This window comes from Pteropus vampyrus, unplaced genomic scaffold (assembly GCF_000151845.1).
Source record: "Pteropus vampyrus isolate Shadow unplaced genomic scaffold, Pvam_2.0 Scaffold181, whole genome shotgun sequence".
Taxonomy (NCBI): Eukaryota; Metazoa; Chordata; class Mammalia; order Chiroptera; family Pteropodidae; genus Pteropus; species Pteropus vampyrus.
In genome coordinates this window covers 1,446,053-1,468,161 of record NW_011888962.1, presented here as the reverse complement: position 1 = coordinate 1,468,161, position 22,109 = coordinate 1,446,053, and the positions used below count along the sequence as shown (strand labels likewise).

At 35.2% G+C, this 22,109-nt stretch overlaps 1 protein-coding gene across 1 annotated transcript in view; it reads left to right on the top strand.

Moving 5' to 3' along the window:
* Positions 1-4,731: 4,731 nt before the first annotated feature.
* The window catches only part of RAB3C (RAB3C, member RAS oncogene family), a 253,877-nt gene continuing 236,499 nt past the window's right edge, over positions 4,732-22,109 (top strand). The window contains exon 1 of the mRNA XM_023537193.1: positions 4,732-4,881. Coding sequence (XP_023392961.1) covers positions 4,858-4,881 — 24 coding nt within the window. The 5' untranslated portion in view covers positions 4,732-4,857. The remainder of the gene's footprint in view (positions 4,882-22,109) is intronic.

Below are 22,109 nucleotides of genomic sequence, written 5' to 3'. Positions count from 1 at the left end.
TTTTTTTGAAGTAACATTACCTTTTATGAGAAAAATTATTGGTAGGAGTCTGGGCTTTGGAATCGGATAACCTTGAGCTTTAAATCCTGGCCCAACATCTTATTAGCTAGGTGTCTATAAGCAAAATACTTAACCTCTCCATTAATTTTCTTCTTTGGAAAATAAGGTTAAGTATAGTATCTTGAAATATTATTGAGGATTAGATGGAATAATATATACAAAGGGCCTACCACTGAGTAGGTATTGAAGAAAGAGTGGCTATCATTAAAAGTATCATATTTGTATTATAAAGAGAAAGTATCATTTTCTTTTCGTTCAACTGGAGTACATTTATTTATTTTTCACAAAGCACATTACTTATATTGATTATATTTGGGTTGGAAACTTCATGAACAGGAATGAGTTAAATGATTTTTCCTTTTAATTAAAAAGAAATCAGTGATATCATGGGGATGTTTAATTTCTTCCAAAGGGAACATGAGACAATCAATAGCATTTCTTGATACAAATGCTGCACAAAGTTGAAATCAAAGCCAGCACTAATACAATGAGTCAGACAGAGCTCTCGGGTCAGAAAAACCTCCTGCTTGGTTGGAAATGGTTTCAGAAATATCCGAGATTAGATACCCAGCCATATCCTTGCGCTGTGTATGTGAGTAAGGCTTGTGTAAGGGAGTAAGTGAATCCCCAGGGGCTTCCTTATCTCTTATACCAAATCCCAGATATTTTATTTTTCAGTGTAATTACTAACAGGGAGATGGTAACAGTAATGAAAACGAAATGTCTATTGCTATTTTTTACTCAACCAACATCACTATTACTAATAAACACTAAATTAACTATCTTTTTTCTTGGCTCTGTTTTAGCCAAATAAATTATCCCCATTTGACTCTACTTGATAGACGTTTACTGTTTAATAGAGCTGACACAGACATGGACTGATAACGACAAAGTGAATAATAAGTAAACTAGATGAATAAAAACTCCATAAATACTACTAAATATTAGATAAACACAGGGTAGCAAAAAGCCAATCAACAACGAATAGCAATGTGGAACAATGAAAAGAAAACTGAACCTAAAGAAAAACATTTAAGAGTTCTCATCGCACCTATTTCTCTAATGATCTATGTGACCCTAGGTAAGTGACCTTTCTGGAACTCAGGACCTTTCAGCCTGCTCTACATTCTAATATGGAAGGTGCTTATGTTATAGACTCTATCATTCACTGCCTTCTGTTAACTATATCTTGCCATTTAAAATCTTTTTCATATTAACTAACCCCAGATTCATTATGTAAGTGGAGAAGACTTCTTTCTTTCCCTGTTTCCTCAGTAAGATCCAGGGTATTCTAACTTTTGGGTAGTTCTTTAATTTTTAAGATTTTGATTGCTATTAAATTACAGAGATCCTTGAGAATGAGTAAATTTTAAAATAATTAGACATTTACATTTCAGTAAAATTGCAAACGGGGAAAAAGCAGCAAGCTGTATCTTATAGTCCCCCTAATGCTCTGTGGTAGAGACTACCAGCTGTCTCCCAATACCCATTCTTCTCTTCTTTTGTAACAGAATTGCTGATTTTCAGCTGGGCACATACTCTCCCAAAATAAGGACTACATTTCCCATCCTCCTTTGCAACTAGGTATGACAATAAGTTTAACTTCTAGGCACTGTAATATAAGAGCACTGGTGCACTTAAAAAGATGGGGGAATATCCTTCATCATTTGTTCCTTCTTGCCGCCCAGAATGTGGATGTAAGAGCTGGAGCTCCAGCAGTCATCTGGTGACCTTGGGAGTGAAACTCTTAGATGGTGGTATGATTTCAAATGAAGCTAAAGTAGTCTTGTTCTGACTTTAGAGAGATAATCAGTTACAGTCTACCTTGTTTGTTTAGTTGATCCCTGCCTAGGGTTTTTTTTTTACTCCCTCTACCCACTTAAATATCCAAAAAAGACATGAGAAACATGACAGAACTAAGTTTTCCAAAAACTTTAGCAACTTTAAAATTTTTTTTTTACCAACAAAACTCAGTTCTTCTATAAGTAAGAGACATACTGGAAAACTGAGGAGGTATATATCATGTTAGTAAAATGCCAAAAAAGGATGGACTTCTCAAAGCATAGTAAATCCATTACTATTTAACATTCGTAATATTCAGATATGTTCTCTGAGAGCAGACTCCTTGAACTCTGAGAATTTCAGGTGATGCTAGTACAAAAATTACAGGAAATTCTGCTAAAGAAAGACAGCTCTAAGTAGCTGTGCAATTTTTTATTATTAAATGCCAAATAGCAGTGGGGGGCCTGGTTAGTACTTGGATGGGAGACCATCTAGGAAGACCAGGTGCTGTAGACGTAAAAAAAATTAATTAATTAAAAAAATTAAAAATTAAGGATTGTAAGCTGACAAGGTCCTTGCAATCTGTGAGGTCAATCAAGGGTTGCCTCGGCTAAAAATTTATATATATATATATATATGTGTATATATATATATATATATATATATATATATATATGCCAAATAGTTATATGCATATAAGTGTATTATTTTTTGGTACTTCCTCTGGAAAAAAATTATAAAGAGGTGCACCTTTACATAGACCTTTTAAAAAAATTGCAGAAGTCTTATTTCTAATAAGCTGTTGACATGAAGCATACTGATATCGGATTACTTTTTACCTTTTAATTTTTGTTGTTAGCTAATTTAGATGCAGTTGTCCTAACCATCACATAATCCCAGCTGAGAGGAGCACTTTAAAATGTATTTTCTGAGTAGTTATAAAAATATTTATCTAGATTGATATCACATTACATTTTCACTGATTGCAAGATTAAAAGGCAGATCTTAGATTTCTTAAAACAAAGACAAAAACAAAACCCTAAAATTAATGGGAAATAGTAGGTCCTCAATATATTGTTGTTACATTATTGAGTTGATCTGTGAAATTTTTAAGGTTTGTATCTTTGAAAAACTCTTACATATAAATTCTTTTAAGGCAGAGTTTCTTGAATTGTGGCATAGGACCACTTACATCAGGATTGCTGGAGTGTTTGTTAAAATGATAATTTCCAGACGCCTCATCATCACATCTAGTGAATCAGAATCTCTACAGAGGCTTTGAGAATATTTATTTTAACCCCTCTCAGGATAAAAACCACCGATAGAAGGCATTACTTAAAAAATAAAAAAGAGAAAAAGAAACCTTCCCTAAATTTTTTTAAAGCACATATAAGTTTCAGAACCTTCGTTCTACTGCCTTGTCTAATACAATGAAGTTTCAAGCTGATTCAAGTTATTACTTTCATGTCTCTGTACTAATATGAAGTTCATTCCTTTTCCACTCTGCCTCCAGTAATAAACGTTTTGACTTGCCAAAGGCAGGATAATTACTGGACTGATTAACGTTTACTCTTAAGGGGAGAGGAGTATCTGTAAATGGGTATAGAGAATAATTCACACGAATCAGTCAACTGAGGGGAGAAGATAAATGTAATAAAAGGACAGTTCGGAGATTTCAAAACCATTTTTGAAGTAGTCTGGGAGGAGTACGATTATAATGTAAGGAATGACTCTGTGTTAAAGAAAGGACAGGATAACTTAATAGGGGTCCCCTATCTCATTCTGCGACGGTGCTTCTGGGCTCTGGTGATGAATGTGTTCATTTTATGTGACTTGCTTTGGGTAAATAACCAGTGCCCTATCAGCTCTCCGGCCCTGGGCCAGCAGCGGCTGTGTGTGCGCGCTAATGACGGTGGAAGGTGCCTGGGGGAGGATTTGGGAGGGGCTACCCAGCACGATCGCGCTCCTGGCACTTCCTAAGAGACTCTCAGCTCTTTCTCTGCAGCTGCCACTTAAAGACTCCACGCTTTCCCTCCCGAGGAAAGAAGCTATTTATCTAAGTCAGCTGTTCGCCACATTCCTTATTTTTCCCTCCGCCAGTCGCAACCTCCACCCCTTCTATTGTTGTGGGTTTAGCCCCGCTTCCTGCGTAAGACCCTAACCTCATTCGTAGAAGGAGGGATTACTGAGAATTTTGGAAACTCAACTTGCAATGGAGCTATACGGAAAGGTAAGTAGAGGGAGTCCCTTTACATGCTCTGCACAAAACCTCGATTTGACCGACTTTAGGGTGTGTGTGTGTGTGTGTGTGTGTGTGTGAACGCGCGCGCGCCTTCTTAATGCAATTGTGCGAGTAAGCCACTTTATGCGTGTGGTATTCATCGTCTTTCTTCCCCATGTTTGTTTAATGTGATTGTAAAACCACCCACTCTGCCTATGGAGATATATAAACTTTCCCGATTCTGGATGGGGAGGTGTAGGGCGGAGAGCCCCAGAACACAGCGCAGTGTTCGTTTGTATCGGTAATTAGCACAAGGTAAGTGCGTTTCCTAACATGGAAATCACAATCTAGTTTTGGAATGTGATAGGTAGAAAACAAAAAATCTCCCGCTGAGAAGAGCTGGGGTCACTTCTGCCTGCACCTTGTGAGAAAATGGGCTGGAAAGCTGGAAGGAGTAATAACCAGAAGCGATTCCAAAGGCGAAAGGAGGCTCCGCGGCCGATTCCGACTGGAGTAGGCACTCTGTTTAAATACTGGCTTGTCGGGAATTGTAGTTCACGGCTCGTGGGTTTACAGTGAAGCTCGGGTTAGGCTAAACTACAACTCCCAGGAGGACAAGGGTCTCCCAGCCAGTACGCGTGTGCGGCGCCAGAAGGGGACAGCTCCAGTGCTGATATTGGAGCCGGTTAGCGAAGCCAAAGAGTGCAGAGCGTGGAGCGCGCGGACTGTGCAAGCTTGACCCGGCGCCGCGGCCGGCGCTGTCTTAGCCAGACAGAAAGGACATTTTGAGAACAATGAGACACGAAGCTCCCATGCAGGTGGGTCTATACAGAAAGTATGGCCTCGAGAGGAATCGAGAGAGATGCTCTCACCCTCGGTCCAAGCACAAACTGTTTCTGATCTAAGGGAAGGTCCAGACGGCCACCCGCGAAGATGAGGCTCTGACTAGGTCCTGGGGACAGAGTTGGGTTTCTCTACGCTTCGTGGAGCTGTAATTGGGGCAGTATGGATGAGGGATAGGGTATTTATTATCTTCCCAGGCTCCACAAGAAGGGTGAGACTGTCTGTCTAAAATGTTATTCCGAGCAAACAAAAGTCAGGGAAACGTGCAATATTGTATTGGCATTGATCTTCCCTCCTGGCTTTCCTGGTTTGTGAAAGCGGTGCAAACGCACGGACTTAAAGATAGATTCCGGGTTTGGAGCTCTCTGCTGGAGTCGGGATAGAGCGAATTCACATTAAGAAAGGAGAAGCCAATGTTTGAGTCCTCAAAGTCCCCTTTCTTCAATTAGGGCCCTAATCGTATCAGCGGAAAATAGCAAGCACGATGGGGCTTGGCTCATCCCAGAGGTGTCCAGCCTTTTATCGCTGTATGCACAACTGGTTTACTCCCGCGTTTCAGAGACCCCGTTCTGAGCTTTCTTGAGTGATGTGCCCATTTGTTGTTTGCTTCCTTCGACTCCGGTTCCTGTGCCTAAGCATCTTGATTAAGTTTTGTTTTTAAGTAGAGATGAGTGATGCTTTCTTGTTCGTATGTACAACCAGTGAACGCTAAACATCAGCCTGTGTTTCATTAACCAAGTAGAGTGATCCTATTGCGTAACAGAAAGGCACTTTATGAATGGGGTTGAGAGGAGAATGGTACACACCATTTGGGACGAGTTCTCTCTCTTGAGAACTCATCTCTGCTGCCAAATTCAACGGTATGAATACTTGACTTTAATTCTTGCTTAAACGTTTTCCAACGATTTTCTTCATGAATCAAGGACTTTCAACATATGCATCTATTTGCTTTTAGTCTATTTTATGGGTTATGTATATTAAGATATACACTGACTGGACTGTTAAATGAAAAAAAAATCTGTAGAATTTAATTGTTTGTTGAAGAATTATATAATAGAAGCCCTCAAATTACCTTATGAGTTATTGAAATTTTGATTTGTTCCAGAGAGAGCGGCCCCATTGTGTATTTCCTAATACCTCCGTTTGTGACTTAGCTTTTCATTACAGACCTGATATGAAAAGAATCTGGACAGACAATAAAGGTACAGGCTGTTGCAATCAAGATATATTGCCTTCTGATAATTTTCCATTACTGGAGATACTGCCAGGAGCCAATTGGCTAAATTAATCATATTCGATTATAAGTAAACATTGACAATAGACTTTAAAAGTAGACTGTTAGTATTTAAGTCAGCCCCATATAGGCACTGAAGTCTTTCTGTCAAAATAAATTATTAAAAAATTAACCATGCTGCACCTTGATTTTTATTTTCATATGTGTTACTTAGAATGTACAGAAGAGTCATTAAAATGTTACAAAATTGAATGAAATTAATGACTTAGGAAATATTTTAAATAATTTTATATTAACTGTGTAGTAGGCACTGTAATTACCTATTTTACTCAGAAATTTAATGAAGAAATAATCTAAAAATAGATAATAAAATTAATTTGTTTCTGGATGGAGTTATTTTCATATTTATTGTGTACTCTATTCATTGGACTAGATTTTTTGAAATTTAACCATGTAGACACCCAGGTGCTATCATGAATGATATGTATATTTTAAGAAATCAAAGACTGTTTTTTGTAGTATATTTAATTAAAGCCCATTAATTGATTCAATTTAATGGGTAAACTGTTGTTATGGTGACTCTCTCTTTATTATTGTCAGATTTGCAAACATATATAATGATAAGAAGAATAAAAACTGTAACCATAGTTTATAAAAAGTATACATATTTTTTAAGTGGCAAGTAATGTCTCAGCACCCTTACTTCTGAATCATAATCATATTCCAGGTGACTTCGATATATGAAAATGCAACAAAAGTAATAGCTGACATTTCTTTTTTTTCCCCCATTTAAAGACTGAACTTCATTATTATTTTAGGTTTCTGGAAAATGAGTGGCAAGCAAAACTTTATAATTGCATCATCCTAAGAGATTCTTTTCTACATTTAAAAATATTTAATCCATTTGTCGATGCAAAATAAAACAAGCCCTTTAATTACTGATGTCCTAATTTACTTACATGTTTTCTTAAATCAAAAGAATCTTTTTAAAAATGATATAATGTCTTTTAAAAGGATTTGATGTTCTTATATCTTGATGTTCTAGTCAAGGTAATTGTCTTTGATATAGCATATTTTCTGAAGGATATTGCTCTTTGAGTTGATGCACAATGAGGGATAATAATTGTTTTTTTATAGTGACTATTAAAATAATATACTGATAGTCTTTGATATAAGTATTTCTTTTGTAACTAAATAACTAGGAATAGCATTTGGTAAGTATTCCAAATGATGGGTTTAGAATTTCAATGGAGAAGATAGTCATTTTGTACTATTCAGTGTATCCATAAATCTTGAGGGCCAAATGAAATAGATAATAACACTGCTCATGACTTGAGGGAAAGACTCTGATGTACAAATTGTCATTTGATTCATCATCCCGACTTACCAATTCCAGTTTATCTAGTACTTTGTCTGTGCCAAGCACTGTGCCTTACATGCAGACCTCTTTGTGTGTGTGAGTGTGTGTAAAATATAAAACAGTCTTAAAAGTCAGCATTATTAATTACAGGTAAGATAACTGTAGCTTATTAAGATGAAAGAACTTTTCCAACATAGTTGATTCCAGATTCTGCCAGATCTCTGTCTAGAAAGCCCATGCCTTTCCTTTATTATTTTGGGTTCCCCAAGAAGACAAAAAAGGGTAGTGTAAAGAGTGAGGGCACTATCGATATAAATTGATTCATTCATTTGGTTCAGAAGAAAAAAAAAAGTATCTTTTGTTTATAAAATAAACTTGAGAAAACTAAACTAAATATTGAGAAGGACCAATATTTTAAAAAATGGCTTGCTTTGTGTCTCCTGGATTCGAATTTTTGCAGGTCTACTTATTCTCTTTTAGAACCAGAGTTGAGTCTATTGTCTCTAATTAAGTGCTTAGTCTTCAGTTTTGTTATCCATAAGCTTTTAGGTCATTTCATAAATGCAGAGCCTTCTGATTATTTGGGAAACTTCAAAAAAAAAAAAAAACAACTACCCAATATATGGAGCAGAGAGCAAAAGGGGGGGGGCAGGTTATTTGGCTAAAAATAAGGACTGAGGAGAGAATATAGATGTAGGCTGAATATAAAGTTGACCTGAAAACCATAATTAATATTAAATATAGCCATGCTGTATACAAAAACAACTTACAAAGAAATGAAGTCTAAATAGCATTGTTTCATTTGACTATGGAAAATACATGGCATTCTTGCATTTCCTTATTGTTGAATTTCTGACAATATCGCGCCTCAATGATAATCCCTTTATCTTTATAATAAATGGAAATTTAGTCCTTATTACTTAGAGAAACAAAGAAAACCCCTAGTTGACTTTGGAAGAACAAGAACTTTCTTATTCCATTTGAGCAAATTTTTGAAATATCCATCTTTCTTCTGTAAAGGAAAGTAGAGGATAGAGAGAGGAATTAACCTGTACTAAAAATAAACTTCTGTGGTATAAATATGATTTTCTATTTACACTTTTCTGTCCTAGAAGTTGTGGATTTATTACATGTGCAACCACAATTTTCTTCTGCCATTTTAAGCTTATATTGGAACTAGAAATTCCTTTCCTGACCATTATATTCCAAGAAGAAACTATATTTTTATACTGAGGAATGGATTTTCCTGCAGTTGTTCTGGAGGAACCATCTTAGAAGGTCACATTTTATCACCAAGGGTACTATCGTCTGCAAAAATTAGATCTTTTAGATTTATTTGGAATTATATAGATTTTTAGCATTTTCATTTGTTTATTTAAAGTTTTTTTGAGATATTTGTATACATTGAAATTCATAAATCTTAACTATTTGATGAACTTTGATAAATGGACATACCTTTTTTTTAACACACACTACTATAAACTGGAATATTTCCAATCAACCCAAAAAGTTCCTTCATTCATGCTCTTTTTCCAGTTAATCCACTGACACAATAAAGTCAACTTTTTTCACCATAAATTAGTTCTGTTTATTCTAGAACTTCACATAGCTCTGTAAAACACAATATGGACATATAGTAAAACATGCAGTATGTACTCTTGAGTTTGGCTTATTTTGCTCAAAATAATGTAGAGAGGATTTGTCCATATTGTTGCATTTATCAATGATTCATTTTTTTTATTAGTGCATATTATACTATTGTATTAATCTATCATACTCTTTAAATCCACCCTCTTGTTGACGGACTTTGAGTAATTTTCCATTTGAGGCCATTTTGATGAAGGCTATAATATGATCATGTTTGTCTCTTTGAAATGTTTTCATTTCTCTTGGATAAATGCCTAGAAGCAGAATTGCTGCGATAAAGGGTATATGTATGTTTAACTTTATACAAAACTGAAATTTTTAGTCAAAGTGGTAGTACCATTTTACATTCTCACTAGCAATGTCTAAGCATTCCAGTGATTCTATATCCTCAATAATGTATGATGTCAGTGGCCTTTTTAATTTTAGTGACTTCAATGGATGTTTTGTGGTATCTCGTGATTTAAATTTGCATTTTCTTGATGACAAATGACGTTTAGCATATTTTCATTCGTTTACTGGCTATTTGTATATCTTTTGTGTCTGTTTAGCCTTTTTTCTGTTATGGAGGCTGCCTTTTCATGGTTTAGTTGCAGGAGATCTTTATATAATTTTGAAACTAGTTCTTTAAATATATTTAAGAATATTTTCTGCCAGTCTGTGGCTTAAATACTCATACTCTTAATAGTGCCCTTTGATAAAATTTTTTTGATTTTGATGAAATATAGGTTATTAAATATAGATGTGATTGTACCTGTACTCTACACTTCCTTTTTTCTCTTTGTCTTGACTGTGTCCTGAGACCTAGCTACATTTTTATTTATTATTTCTGTTAGATTTTTTTTTTTTTTTTAGATTTAAAAAAAGATTCCTTAAGGATTTCTACATAAATAATCATATCATTTGCAAATTGAAGCTGTTTACGTCTTCCTTTCTAATGTTGGGGGTGATCACATAGTTTATCTCCTTTTTTCTGTTGGGTTATAGTGATTGCTTTTGAGTTAATCTGGTATTCCTTAGATAAACCCGTTAGTCATGATGTAGTGTTCCTTTTTTGTATTACTGGATTCGGTTTGATTATATTTCCTTGAGGATTTTTGCATTCAAGTTCATGATGGATATTGGTCAATGATTTTCTTCTAATGTCTTTATGAGGTTATAATATTGGAGTTATGCAGGCCTCATAAAATAAAGTGAGAAGTATTCAAAATTTTTGCCTGTTTTCTAGGTGATTTTGGTGTGTAAGATTGATATATTTTGGTCCTTAAATTGATAGCATTTAGTAACGAAGCCATTGGAGCCTATAGTTCTCTTTTTGGATCAAAATTTTTTAACGAGTTCAACTTTTTTGATACACATATATCTGTCATCCAACTGCCTATCCTATCTATCTACTGACCTACCAACCTACCTACTCTATCTATCCATCTATCATCTATCTCCCTTTAGTATACTGTGGTAGGCAGAATGGCATCACCCCCAACCCCTGCCAAAAAAAAAAAGATGTCTGTGCCCTAATCCCTGGAATATGTGAACAAATTAAGCTATATAATGAAAGAGACTTCACAGATAAAATTAATGTTATGGAACTTTAAGGAGATTAATTTGGATTCTCATGTGGGTCCAATCTAATCACATGACCCCTTATAAACAGAGGATTTTCTTTTGCTGGATTCAGAGAGATGTGGTAGAAGGGAAAGTCAAAGGCTTGATGCATGAGGATTGTTGGCTTGAAAATGAAGAAGGCAAGGAAACAGGGACCTCATTCCTACAACCACAACCAACTGAATTCTATCAATAACCTGAAAGAGCTTGGAGGTGGAATCTTCCCCAGAACATCCAGAGAGAAACCCACCCCAGCTGACGCATTGATTTTGGACTTCTGATTAATGCCTGAGAAGAGTGAGCAGAGGATCCAGTTGAGTCACACTGTGTTCAGACTTCTGACTCAATAAATAATAATTGGGCATTATATTAAACATTCATTATGATAGCAATAGAAAGCTAATTATGCACATACAAAATTTTCCATTTCATCTGGAGTCAGTTTTGGTAAATTATGTTTTTCACCTAATTTTTCAAATTTATTGACATAAAGGGTTCAAAATATTTTCTTATACTTTAATTTCTCTGGGATCTGTAACAATATCTCCTTTCATTCCATTATGGATAACTTGAATTCTTTCTCTCACCAGTCTCATAGATGTTTACCAATATTATTAATGTCTTTAAATAACCAACTTTTGCCTTTGTAAACTTTTCTGTTGTTTATTTTGTATTTTATTGAATTGGGATTTTAAAAAATAACTATTCCTTATACTTCAGTAGAACTTTTCTTTCTCAAGCTTCTTAGAGTAGAAATTTAGATCACTGAGTATGTATCTTTTTATTTAATAAATATAAACATTTAAAATGATAACTCTCCCTCTAAGTACGACTTTAGTTGACTCCCACCAATTTCTGTGTGTACTATTTGCGTTATATTTTATTTCAAACTATTTGCTCATTTTCTTATGATGTTTTTCTTAATCCAAGGGTTTAGAAGTATGTTGTTTAATTTTCAAATACCTGTGTTTTCTCCAGATATTTTATTGATATTGATGTCTATTTAAATTCTATTGCTACCAGAGAACATATTCTTTAAGATTTTAATCTTCTGAAAACTTCTAGACTTGTTTTCAGGCCAGTATGTAGTCTAACTTCATGAACATTCCATGTGCCTTGTGCATGCTTTATGCTGCAGTTGTGAGGTGAATGGTCTATGAATGGCAATTAGGTCATGGTGTTGTGTGGTGTTGCTAAGGTCATCTATATGCTTATTGATTTTTTGTCTAGTTATTCTAACAATTATTGAGAAAAAGATTTTAAAATCTCCAACTATGATTGTCAATTTATCTATTTCTTTTAGTTCTTCCAGGTTTTGCTTCCTATATTATGAACTTATCAGGTACACACACATTTCTAATTGTATCTTCCTGAAAAATTTTTCTTTCTATTATTATTAAATATCCCTTTTTATCTCTGGCAATACTTCTTGCCATAATAGTGTTTTCATAGTATTTTGTATGTATAATATAGGCATATATGTTATAAAGGTTTATAATTTTACTTTCAACTTATATGTATCTTTATAGCGTGAAACTTCTAGTCAGAATATAAGTTGGCCTTGCATTTTTAATCCAGTCTGGGAAATCTCTGCTGAAAAATTGGAATTTTTATTCCTTTTCATATGTTTCACTTATCAATATGGTTAACTTTAAAGCTACTTTTTTGCCATTTGTTTTTTTTATTTACCCTGTTTTTTTGTTCCTCTGTTTCCTCTTTCCTGCCTTCTTTTGCTTAATTAAATACTTTCTAAATACTTTCAAATATTTTAATTCTTCTGCTGGCTTTCTAACTATACATTTTTTTGCATTTTTTAGTTTTTACTCTAAGGATTATAATATGCATCTTCAACTTGTTATATAGTCTACTTAATATTGTATTACTTTACATAAATATGGTAGCTTTACTTACCTCATCCTTTGTGAAATATTGACATATATGTTGCATCTGCATTTTTTAAAAATAACCAATACAGTTTTATAATTTTAGCTTTGAACAATATATGTATTTTTTTAATTAAGAGAAGAAAAGAATAAAAAAGAAAAAAATATATATTTATGTTTGCCAACCACCTTTTTGCCATTTCCTATGTTCTTCCTGTAGATCTGAGTTTCTATCTGGTGTCATTTTCTTTTAGTCTAAACAACTTCCTTTAGCATTTCCTGTAGTAAAGATCCACTGGCAACGAATTCTCTGTTTTTGTTCATCTGATAATTTTTTTATTTTGCCTTCATTTTTGAATGATAATTTTGCTGCATATAAATTTTTTGTTGATTTTTTTCTTTCAGTACTTTGTTTCATTTTCTGTGACCTACATTATAATGTGAAGTCAGTTGTTCTTCATATTATTGTACCCTAGTTTGTAATATGTAACTTTTTCTTTTCTGTTTTCAGGATTTTCCATTTACCTTTGAATTTGAACAGTTTAACTATGATATGCCTAGGTGTAGTTTTCTTTATATGTAGTTAGCTTAGGGATTTGAATGTGCTTCTAAGATATATAAGTTTATGTTTTTCACACTTGAAAAACATTTAGCCATTATATCTTCAAATGTTTCTCTATCCCATTCCCTTTTTCTTCTGAGACTCCAGTTACATGTATCTTAGACTTCAGATATTGTTCCACAAATCACCAAGGTTCTGCTCATTTTTTCTTAAATTTTTCCTTCTTTCTGTCAATTGCACCATTTCTGTTGATTTATCTTCGATTTCATTGACTTTTTTCCTGTCATCTGCAGCTTTTTGTTAAGCCTACTGTGGTACTGTTCATTTTACTTATTGTACTTTTCCTTTATGCTCAATGTTAGCTACTTTTTACATGAGAAGCATGCCATGTGGCCAAGTAAAGATTGGTGTACTCTCTTGGGATGACATATTTGAGTATTGGAAAAGTGTAATAGGATTCATTTACAGTAGTGTGCAGAATCGAGAAAGCGCAGTGAGCTTCTTATAGAAAAGGTGATATAGAAATGTAAATAATAGTATGAGTGCTTTGATTATTCTTTATATACTGCCAAAAGATTTATGTTTATATTTTAATTTCTATAATTTATTTGTATTCTATGATCATTGTTTTTGTAATGCTATAATTTTCTTTGTGTTTTTCAAATAAAATTGTGGGCTTCATGACACTATAAAATTTTAACAAGGTGAAAATTGTAAAAATAAGGTAATTTTAAAAATTGCTTTCTTTTGCCAATTAATATATTCCTTAGCAGCATTAACAAAATACTTTTCCAACACCAACATGTTTCAGATTGGTTTGAAGCATTAGTCAATTTTATTGGGGGTCATGAAATATTTTTCTGTCCACTGAAACCATAGGGTTAATATTCTAAGTCTTCAGTTGCCTACTGAATGATAAAGAGGCAGAGTCAGTAATTCCCTGATGCACTTTTCTGTAAGATGATTGGATTGAGTCTAGTACTAGGAATTTAGGACTAGCAAGCTGAAAAAGTCTTATTCTGTGCCTGCTAGGCCTCCTACACTCTCAGCTTTTTATTGTCTCAAAACCCAAATCATAATGTAACTTTAAGAGATGGGGCGTTGAGCCTCTCATTATTAGTCAGACTGCTTTTAGTTTAACTTTAGCTCATCAAGGGTGTTTACTTATTAGTCATCTAGTGGCTCTGATGCATCCAGTGGCTCTGAGTCTCATCAGCGAGAGAAACTTGCAAGCCAAAACTGATGAATAATTTCTTTTCAAATGGCCGTAGCTTGAGGAACCTTAAGAGCTTGAAGAAAGGATGCGTTAAGTATCAATTAGCAAACTATGACTCTCACAGGACACTCATCTGGTGTTAGCAATAAAAGATCTCTTTTCTTTTGAATGTTTAATTCACTGAGTACCTATCTGAGTGGTAGGGCTGATGAAAGGGACAACAGAAACACAGCACACCTGTGTGTGTGAACGTTCCTTTATAAGTGTGCATGGGCGGACTCGTTCTTTGTAGTAAATAATAGTAGCTTTTGAATGAAAAAGAAGGGTGATTATAACTAGAAAAATGACTCCATAAGGCATTCTAATTGGTGGACCTGCACAATCTGGAAACACAAATATGTAGGCTGCTAACTACCGAATTCCTCAAGAATGGTACAGATAGTCCCTTTGTTTCATAAGTGTGTGGACAGTGGGGCGTTTGCTTCTGCACATAACCTACTTTGATGAATGGAATGAGGGAAGAAAAATGTCAAGATTTGTAAGGAATATTTGTAGCAAATCTTGAGGCTTAAATATTTAAGGACTTAAATATTTAAAAATAATATTTAATTTTAAAAATGTTTAACGATGAACATTTCTTAGGAAACACATGTACTAATATTAAAATTTAGGCTTTTTTGTCCTTCAGTGAGAATTTTCAGAGTATTTTACTGGGTTATTTTTAAAAGAGGTTTTTCCTTGTACTGAATAGTACTAGGTATGTCCATTATGTTTAATTTTTATTTTCTTGTCAGGAAGAGATACTATTGCAAGAGACATTCATTTCGTGGTTTTAATTTGGGCACTGCCTCCTGTAGCTGTTGGGTGCTTTCTTATATAGTAAAGGAAAGTAAAGTCTAACCTTGTGTTAATTTTAAAAATAACTGATATAGAAAGTCAAGGCCACCTTCCACAGAGCTGAGAGAGAAGAGGAGAATACACTCTGAGAACACTATTACTGCTTCTTACTAGGTCGTACCTTATTGTCTGACAGGGAGCTCAGAGTGAGTTATATCACCAGCCCTCAGAAGGTTCTGGCTCTTATCGGGGGTAGAAATAACACAATCCTCAGCATTCAGCTTGTCTGGGTAGGTTGGGCATTCTAGGGTATAGACCCTCTCTGCAGAGTCGGCATTATGGTGAGGAGATTTATTTTCACTATTAGCAGAAAGGGTGTCAGTGAAGACAGCAGCTGGTAGAGAGCTCTGCGATTCCATTTCCACATCCTGTGGATATAGGCCTGAATGTCAGAGTACTCAATGTCTCCTTACATACATCCCTGAGGGCTTGACGGTGTACACCTACCTTGGCTTCTATGTGGACATTGGTTAACACAATGAATTCCAAATCTGATCGATTAAAAGAATTATACGAAGGCTTTAAAAATTACACATACCTGGCCCCACCTTAAATATTTAAATTATGCCGAATTCAGGTGGAGGTCCTATGTTTGGAAATCTTGGATCTATGAGGATTTCATTTTGTATTCCTTAATAACAGGGTTTCTAACTAGAGAGAGTAGGTATTTGAGATCATTGTGTCTGCTATTTCTCGCTACCAAGAAATGATAAGAAGGCTTATGTATATTTTATCCACGATCATGAGAAAAGTTTTAAAGGTTTCTTTACATTTGTTGCTAAGAAAGAGGCCTTTTCATTTTTATAAATTGACTATCTGCATATAGGAAGTGTGAATGTCAAAAACAATTGTTAAATATATTTATAACTTAATTTTGTTTTAATAAAATTGTATACGGGGAAGAGGGCTGCTTGGCTATTTGGGGTCAGGGAGAGATGTGGGGCTTGGACTTTCAGCTGATTCTGTTTGCATGCCCTGATCATACCCAGGGTGACCAACTATTCCAGCTCGTTGGGTTTTGCACTGAAAGTCCTGCTGTGTCCTAAGAAACCCCTCAGTCTCAGGCAAACCAGGAGAATTGGCCACTTAGCCCTATCCCATAATCAAGACATCTAGCATATCCAATTCTAAGGCTATTCCAGGCTCCGCAGTGTAAGGGTTCTTGTGGACTTCCTTAGCAGGCTTAGGATTCCCTTTCTCCAGCTACTCACTTCCAAATCTCAAACTTTGACCTCTTTTTTCTACTTCTCTATGCCTATATCGACTTTTACGTTTGTTAAAATCCTTTGCCATTATTTTAGAGAAGTTTGAGGGAAAGGATGGAGATAACCACCATGTATGCAAGATAATACATATCTGTATTTCTATGTTATATATAATATTTTATATGTATAGATGGAAGCCTTTTAATGATTTCTTACCTCGAAATAATGATATTGTGGACTTTTTAAAAAATTTATTTTTATTGAGATATAATTGACAAATAACATTGTATAAGTTTAAGTATACAACATGTTTTACTTGATACATTTATATTTTTGATATGTTTACCACTGTAGTGTTAGCTAACACCTCACATAATTATCATTTCTTTTGTGTGATAGGGACAATTAAGATCTAGTTAGTCTCTTAGCAACTTTTAAATTTATAATGCAGTGTTGCTTTTCATAATGATATTCTGGACTTTGACAATTTACCAACTCATTATCAGAAATTAGGTTCAACTTCCCCTATAACCAACTCCAAGGCCATGTAAGAGAATAATTTTTCCATAATTACTGTGAATTCCTAGAGCTGCCTTTCTCATGCATTTCTTATCATGTATTACTTGAATTCTGCTCCCTTTTTAGTCCATACCTAAAACTCAGCCCTATCCCAATTTTTATAAGTCTACTCACACCCAAGGGTTTCATGAGTTTAGTCACTCTCCAGAAGTTACTGGGTGGCAGGCAGTGTTATAGCACAGGTCATATCACAGGATATGTGGCCTTTGATCGCATTACCCTTCCCACAGCCTCTCCAGACCACAGAACACTTCTATCTGCACGCAGGTCCCTTAGGGCCTCAGCTTTTATCCTAAGAGGTATTTTGATGAATGTTCTTTGTTTCAGTTCATATTTGATATGAGAGAATAATTATAAAGTGTTCATTTCAACAATTATGAAATTTTACAGAGTGAAAGTGTTAGGTGTCAAAATCTCTCGTCCCGTAAAGTTAGGAAATGAAATGAAGCATATTCTATAAAATTGACAATTTCCATTTCAAAGAGTAGCATCACTGGGAGTTGGTGAAGAAAATGAACGGCTTGTATATCATTTCAGTGCAACAAGAAGAATAACAAAGATAATGATGGAGGCTGTAATCAAGAACTTAACACATGCCAACGATTTTACTTTGATTATCTAACTCATTTCTATTTTATAGATGAAAAAATTTCAGCTTAGAATAATTAAAAACAAAACAATACAAAACCCATGCCCAAATTTACATGAGTAGCAGACCCGAAATCCTTCTCAGGCAGCCTGACCATAGAGTGTGTGCTCTTTATCCATATTTATATCACACAATAATAGAGACTACACTTTTTCACAGATGTGTCTGTATGCACATAATTTCAGAATGTCTAGAAAAGAAGTGGAATGGTGTTTTTCTACCTCTTCTCACACTATGATTCATATGGCCTGGATGACCAGTAGCTAGGCACTCATTGGCATCCTGGGACTGCAGTAATGACCCTCTGGCTTCACCATTTGTGAGGATGTGCTGGAGCTGCTAGGACCAGGGCTCCGCTTCATTGCAGCTGTCAGTATTGCATCACTGGAGTCCAGAGACCTCTCCTAGCCACTCTGTTTCCCTTCCCAGAAGACCTTGTTTACACTCTTCTCTCTTTGGTCTGGACCTCCCCTTTACTCTGTGCAGCACAGCCCCCTCATAGGCTCTTTCCCCTCTGTGAACCTTCTGTAACTATGCCAGGAGTGAACTATAGTGTGGCTGAGGACAATGTTCTTTGATACTAATAGGGACCATTTTTACATGGTTTGATAAACTTCATTTCCTTTTACTTAACATTTAGCAATATATATCTATAGGTGTCAAGGGAGATTAAAAAAACATTATAATGAATTTTAAAATATATCCAATTTAAGTCATGCCTCTCCTCAACAAAGTAATAGATTTTTCCTAAAGCAAAAAGAAGAAACACCCTTATGTCTTCCATATTCTCCTCTGTGATTGAATTTTGAGGCTTGTTCGTTTGGTGAAGGGAAAGGTAGACTAGCTGAGCCTGTGTCCATGACTCTTGAAGAAAACATTAGTCCATGTAGTAAGGCCTCAGTACAGGCTCAGAGAAATCAAGACACCCTGTTGAAAGACAAGGACACCTCTACTTTAGCTTCCTCTCAAATACTCTTAATTTAATCTTTTAAATGGGGATAATGACTTTGAGTTTCCTGTTTAGTATGTAAGGAGCTTGGATGTTGTCACTCTCATCTTCACACAAGAAAAAACCTGAACAAACTAAAATTTAACAAGTCTTCTTAGATTCATCAGAGAATTGAGGTCACAGGGAAAACTGCTGCCCCCCAAATTGGAGAGACAGGCTGATACAGAGAAGCATAATTTATTGGAACAGAAGTCTCCGTGGAAACCAGTACTGGGAGTAAGAAAACCTAAACTGTAGTTGATGAATTGCTGGAGGCAATTGTGAAAAAAGTCTAAGAGATAAAAACTCTGGGGGCCCGGTTTTAGGGGTTGCCTACACTTTTGTGAATTTTATCTTCAGGAGCTTTATCAAGTTCTTACAGTGAAGTTTGGAGAAAAATCCCCTCATGTTTCTGGTAGTAGCCTTTTAAAAATATACCCAGAGCATAGTGTTTGTCTAAGTAAGTTTGATAGCGATATATGGGGACGGTGAAAGGAATAAGTGCGCTAATATAAAACACACAGTACAGTGCCTGTAAGAGCTGTCGTGGCAGATATTTTACCATTCTCCTATGCATAAACTGTGAGTTATCCACATCTGCTAAAGAAGTTATGCAAGAGATGGAGATCCAGAGACAGTTGGAAAGTAGTACAGTGAAATTTAGCTTGAGGAGTACCTTTAAGACATACAGTGACTTGTCTCTTGGAAACATTACCATAATTTGGCATGTCATCATCGACATTCTCCTGTGAGTCCCGTGAAATAATAATTCCTTCCTTGCTAACATAAAGAGACAAAGACGATTTCTGCATACTGTCCTACTTTTCCAGGCCCTTTATTTCAGAAGCCAGGGTTGGAATTATGTCTTGTAGTACCTTGGCCGATTCCAGTTCCCTGGACGGCATCCTCTCTGCTCAATGGTAATGTGTCCTCAGGACACTAGGAGTGTTTTATTGCATCTCAACTGGCTCTTGCCAGAGCAAACAATAGCAGACACATAGAGAAATTGCTGGCTGGAGACTGCAAAGAGCATCACAATTCCAGTCTATCTGAAAGACAAACAGGGAGACAGCAAACTGAGCACAGACAGGGACCTTCACTAGGAGAAGCCACCTAGAAGCCAGATGATGGACGTTTGGAAATCCTAACTTCTAATGTTTTCTTTCTTGGTTTTAAAGTTGTAGTCTTTACATTGGAACTCTCAGGAATAATTCTTTTTATTTTTTAATTTTATTTTCCCCCAAGTAATAACAATTGAGATTTGAAACTACTTTATGTATTTCTACATATCAAATACATACGTCCCATCCTTACTTTCAACCCATCCAATTTTAAAGACTTGCATTTTCTTTTTTTGGATAATTTACCCTAATTTTTCCTCCCACCGACCCTCAGGCTATTATCAGTAGGAGTAGCTAGAACATAGTACAGTTAAAATGACTTATTTTTATTTTTCTATTAGAGCCACAAAATGGCTTAGATCAAATTAGATTCTTAAGTGCCCAAGGGGATCCTTGAAAATAATTTGCTTTTCCCATTTATTTTAAAAAACAAATGTCAAAAATTCTGAAGTAGGCTGTGGTTGCATGTGTTAGTCAGAGGTAATTTGTTTGGTCCCTGGTCAATGGGACTTCTGAGGAAATTAGAATTGAAATTGGAAATGACACATCAATTAAGTCCATGATCCATTAACCTGCTATTGAACCAGGGCATACATAGAGAGTAGCACAGTACCTTTCCAAGGCACCAGCTCTCAGAGGTTAAGGATTTGTTCAAAATTTTCCAAATCCTTAATGACATATTGTAGAGGTCTTATCCATAGATTTATATATTCAATGGGGTAAAAAGTTCATTGTTATTCATCTATAATCTGATTAGCATTTTGATCAGTGTCTTAAATGAGTATATTAAATTATACTCATCAAGCAAGAATGACACATTATGGAATGGATAACTAATATTTTTGATGAAAGGACATAAAATTATCAGATCAGAATCAAATTGCAAATCAAAACAAAAAAATGAAATATAATAGGGTACATGTAAAAGTTGACATGTCCATTAAAAAATAAGTTACCCAAGTATGGGATGGGGCTAAGGGAGACCTATGTTTATCACAATTAATGTGCAAAAAGTACTGAGCATTTTAGGATACTTTGCTGTTAAGTCAATTGTGATAGGACATGATAGTCTCATTTTATTCTGCACTGACCAGATAAATATTTTGAATATTGCAACCAATTGCAGGAGTCACACATGTGACTTTGACAACTGGAAAATTGTTCATTTTAACCCAGCAGGATGTGTGGGGGTATTTCAGACATGTCCTGAGATACTAAAGAGAGAGAAGCTAAAGCAGTTGGGATCATCCAAGCAGAAGGAGATAAAGCTTATGGAGCCATGATTGGTTCCTAAGACACCTGAAGTTCTTTCAGATGGGAGAGGAATCAACTCTCTCTTGATTCATCAGGCAGAATCTAGAACAGATGGGCAGAAGCTATAGCGAAGATTTTAACTCAAATCTAAGAGAGAAATTTATAACAAATGCAGCTGCTCAGCAGTGAAGTAGGCTAATTCACAGCCTAGTAAACTTTCTGTCACTCAGTATGAAGGGCTAGGCTACCGTACTAACCCGAGATGCTGAGATATTGGCAAAAGAGACTCTTGGGGTGAGTGGGAAGTTGGACTACCCTGATGATTTTTTCTAGCTCTACGATTATTATTGTTTTGGATATTAATTCAAAATTAATGTAATTTAAAGAGTTATCTTTTATATATTTTTTTATGAAATTCAACTTGCTCTGTGGGAGGTTATTTGATGACCACGCATGTTTTCAAATTTCAACTATAAAATTTTTGAAAATGTTCATGACTTAATATTTAGAGTATCAGTAAATTTACATAGTAACTGTCTATACTTTCCTTTGACGTTTATATACTGTCGAATTGCTTCATTTCTGTTCTGAGCAAGGCATTAGGACAATCTCTCCATCCTCTGAGCCAGGATTTATTTCATTATTCTAAAGTTTAATAAAATACATATACATACCTAATGCCTATCTTTTTGGCTCTCTGTGAATCTTATTGAGGATATCAATCAGGAAATAGTAAAAAAAAAAAATCTTCCAGAATAGTGGGTTAGGAAACTTTTCTAATTAATGTTTTAGAGGCTCTGGATCTACATATCTAGCAGCTTTGTCTTCCCTCATCGCAGACACCCTGTGTGCTCCCCTCACCTCCTTTGCAGCCTATACAAGGTATATCAGCCCTTGAAATTGAACACATTCAATTTCTCATATTGTTTTCCCCATCTAAATCTCCACAGTTATATTCAAAAAGTCTATATTGATGATATCTATATTTCTACAGATTTTGGAATCA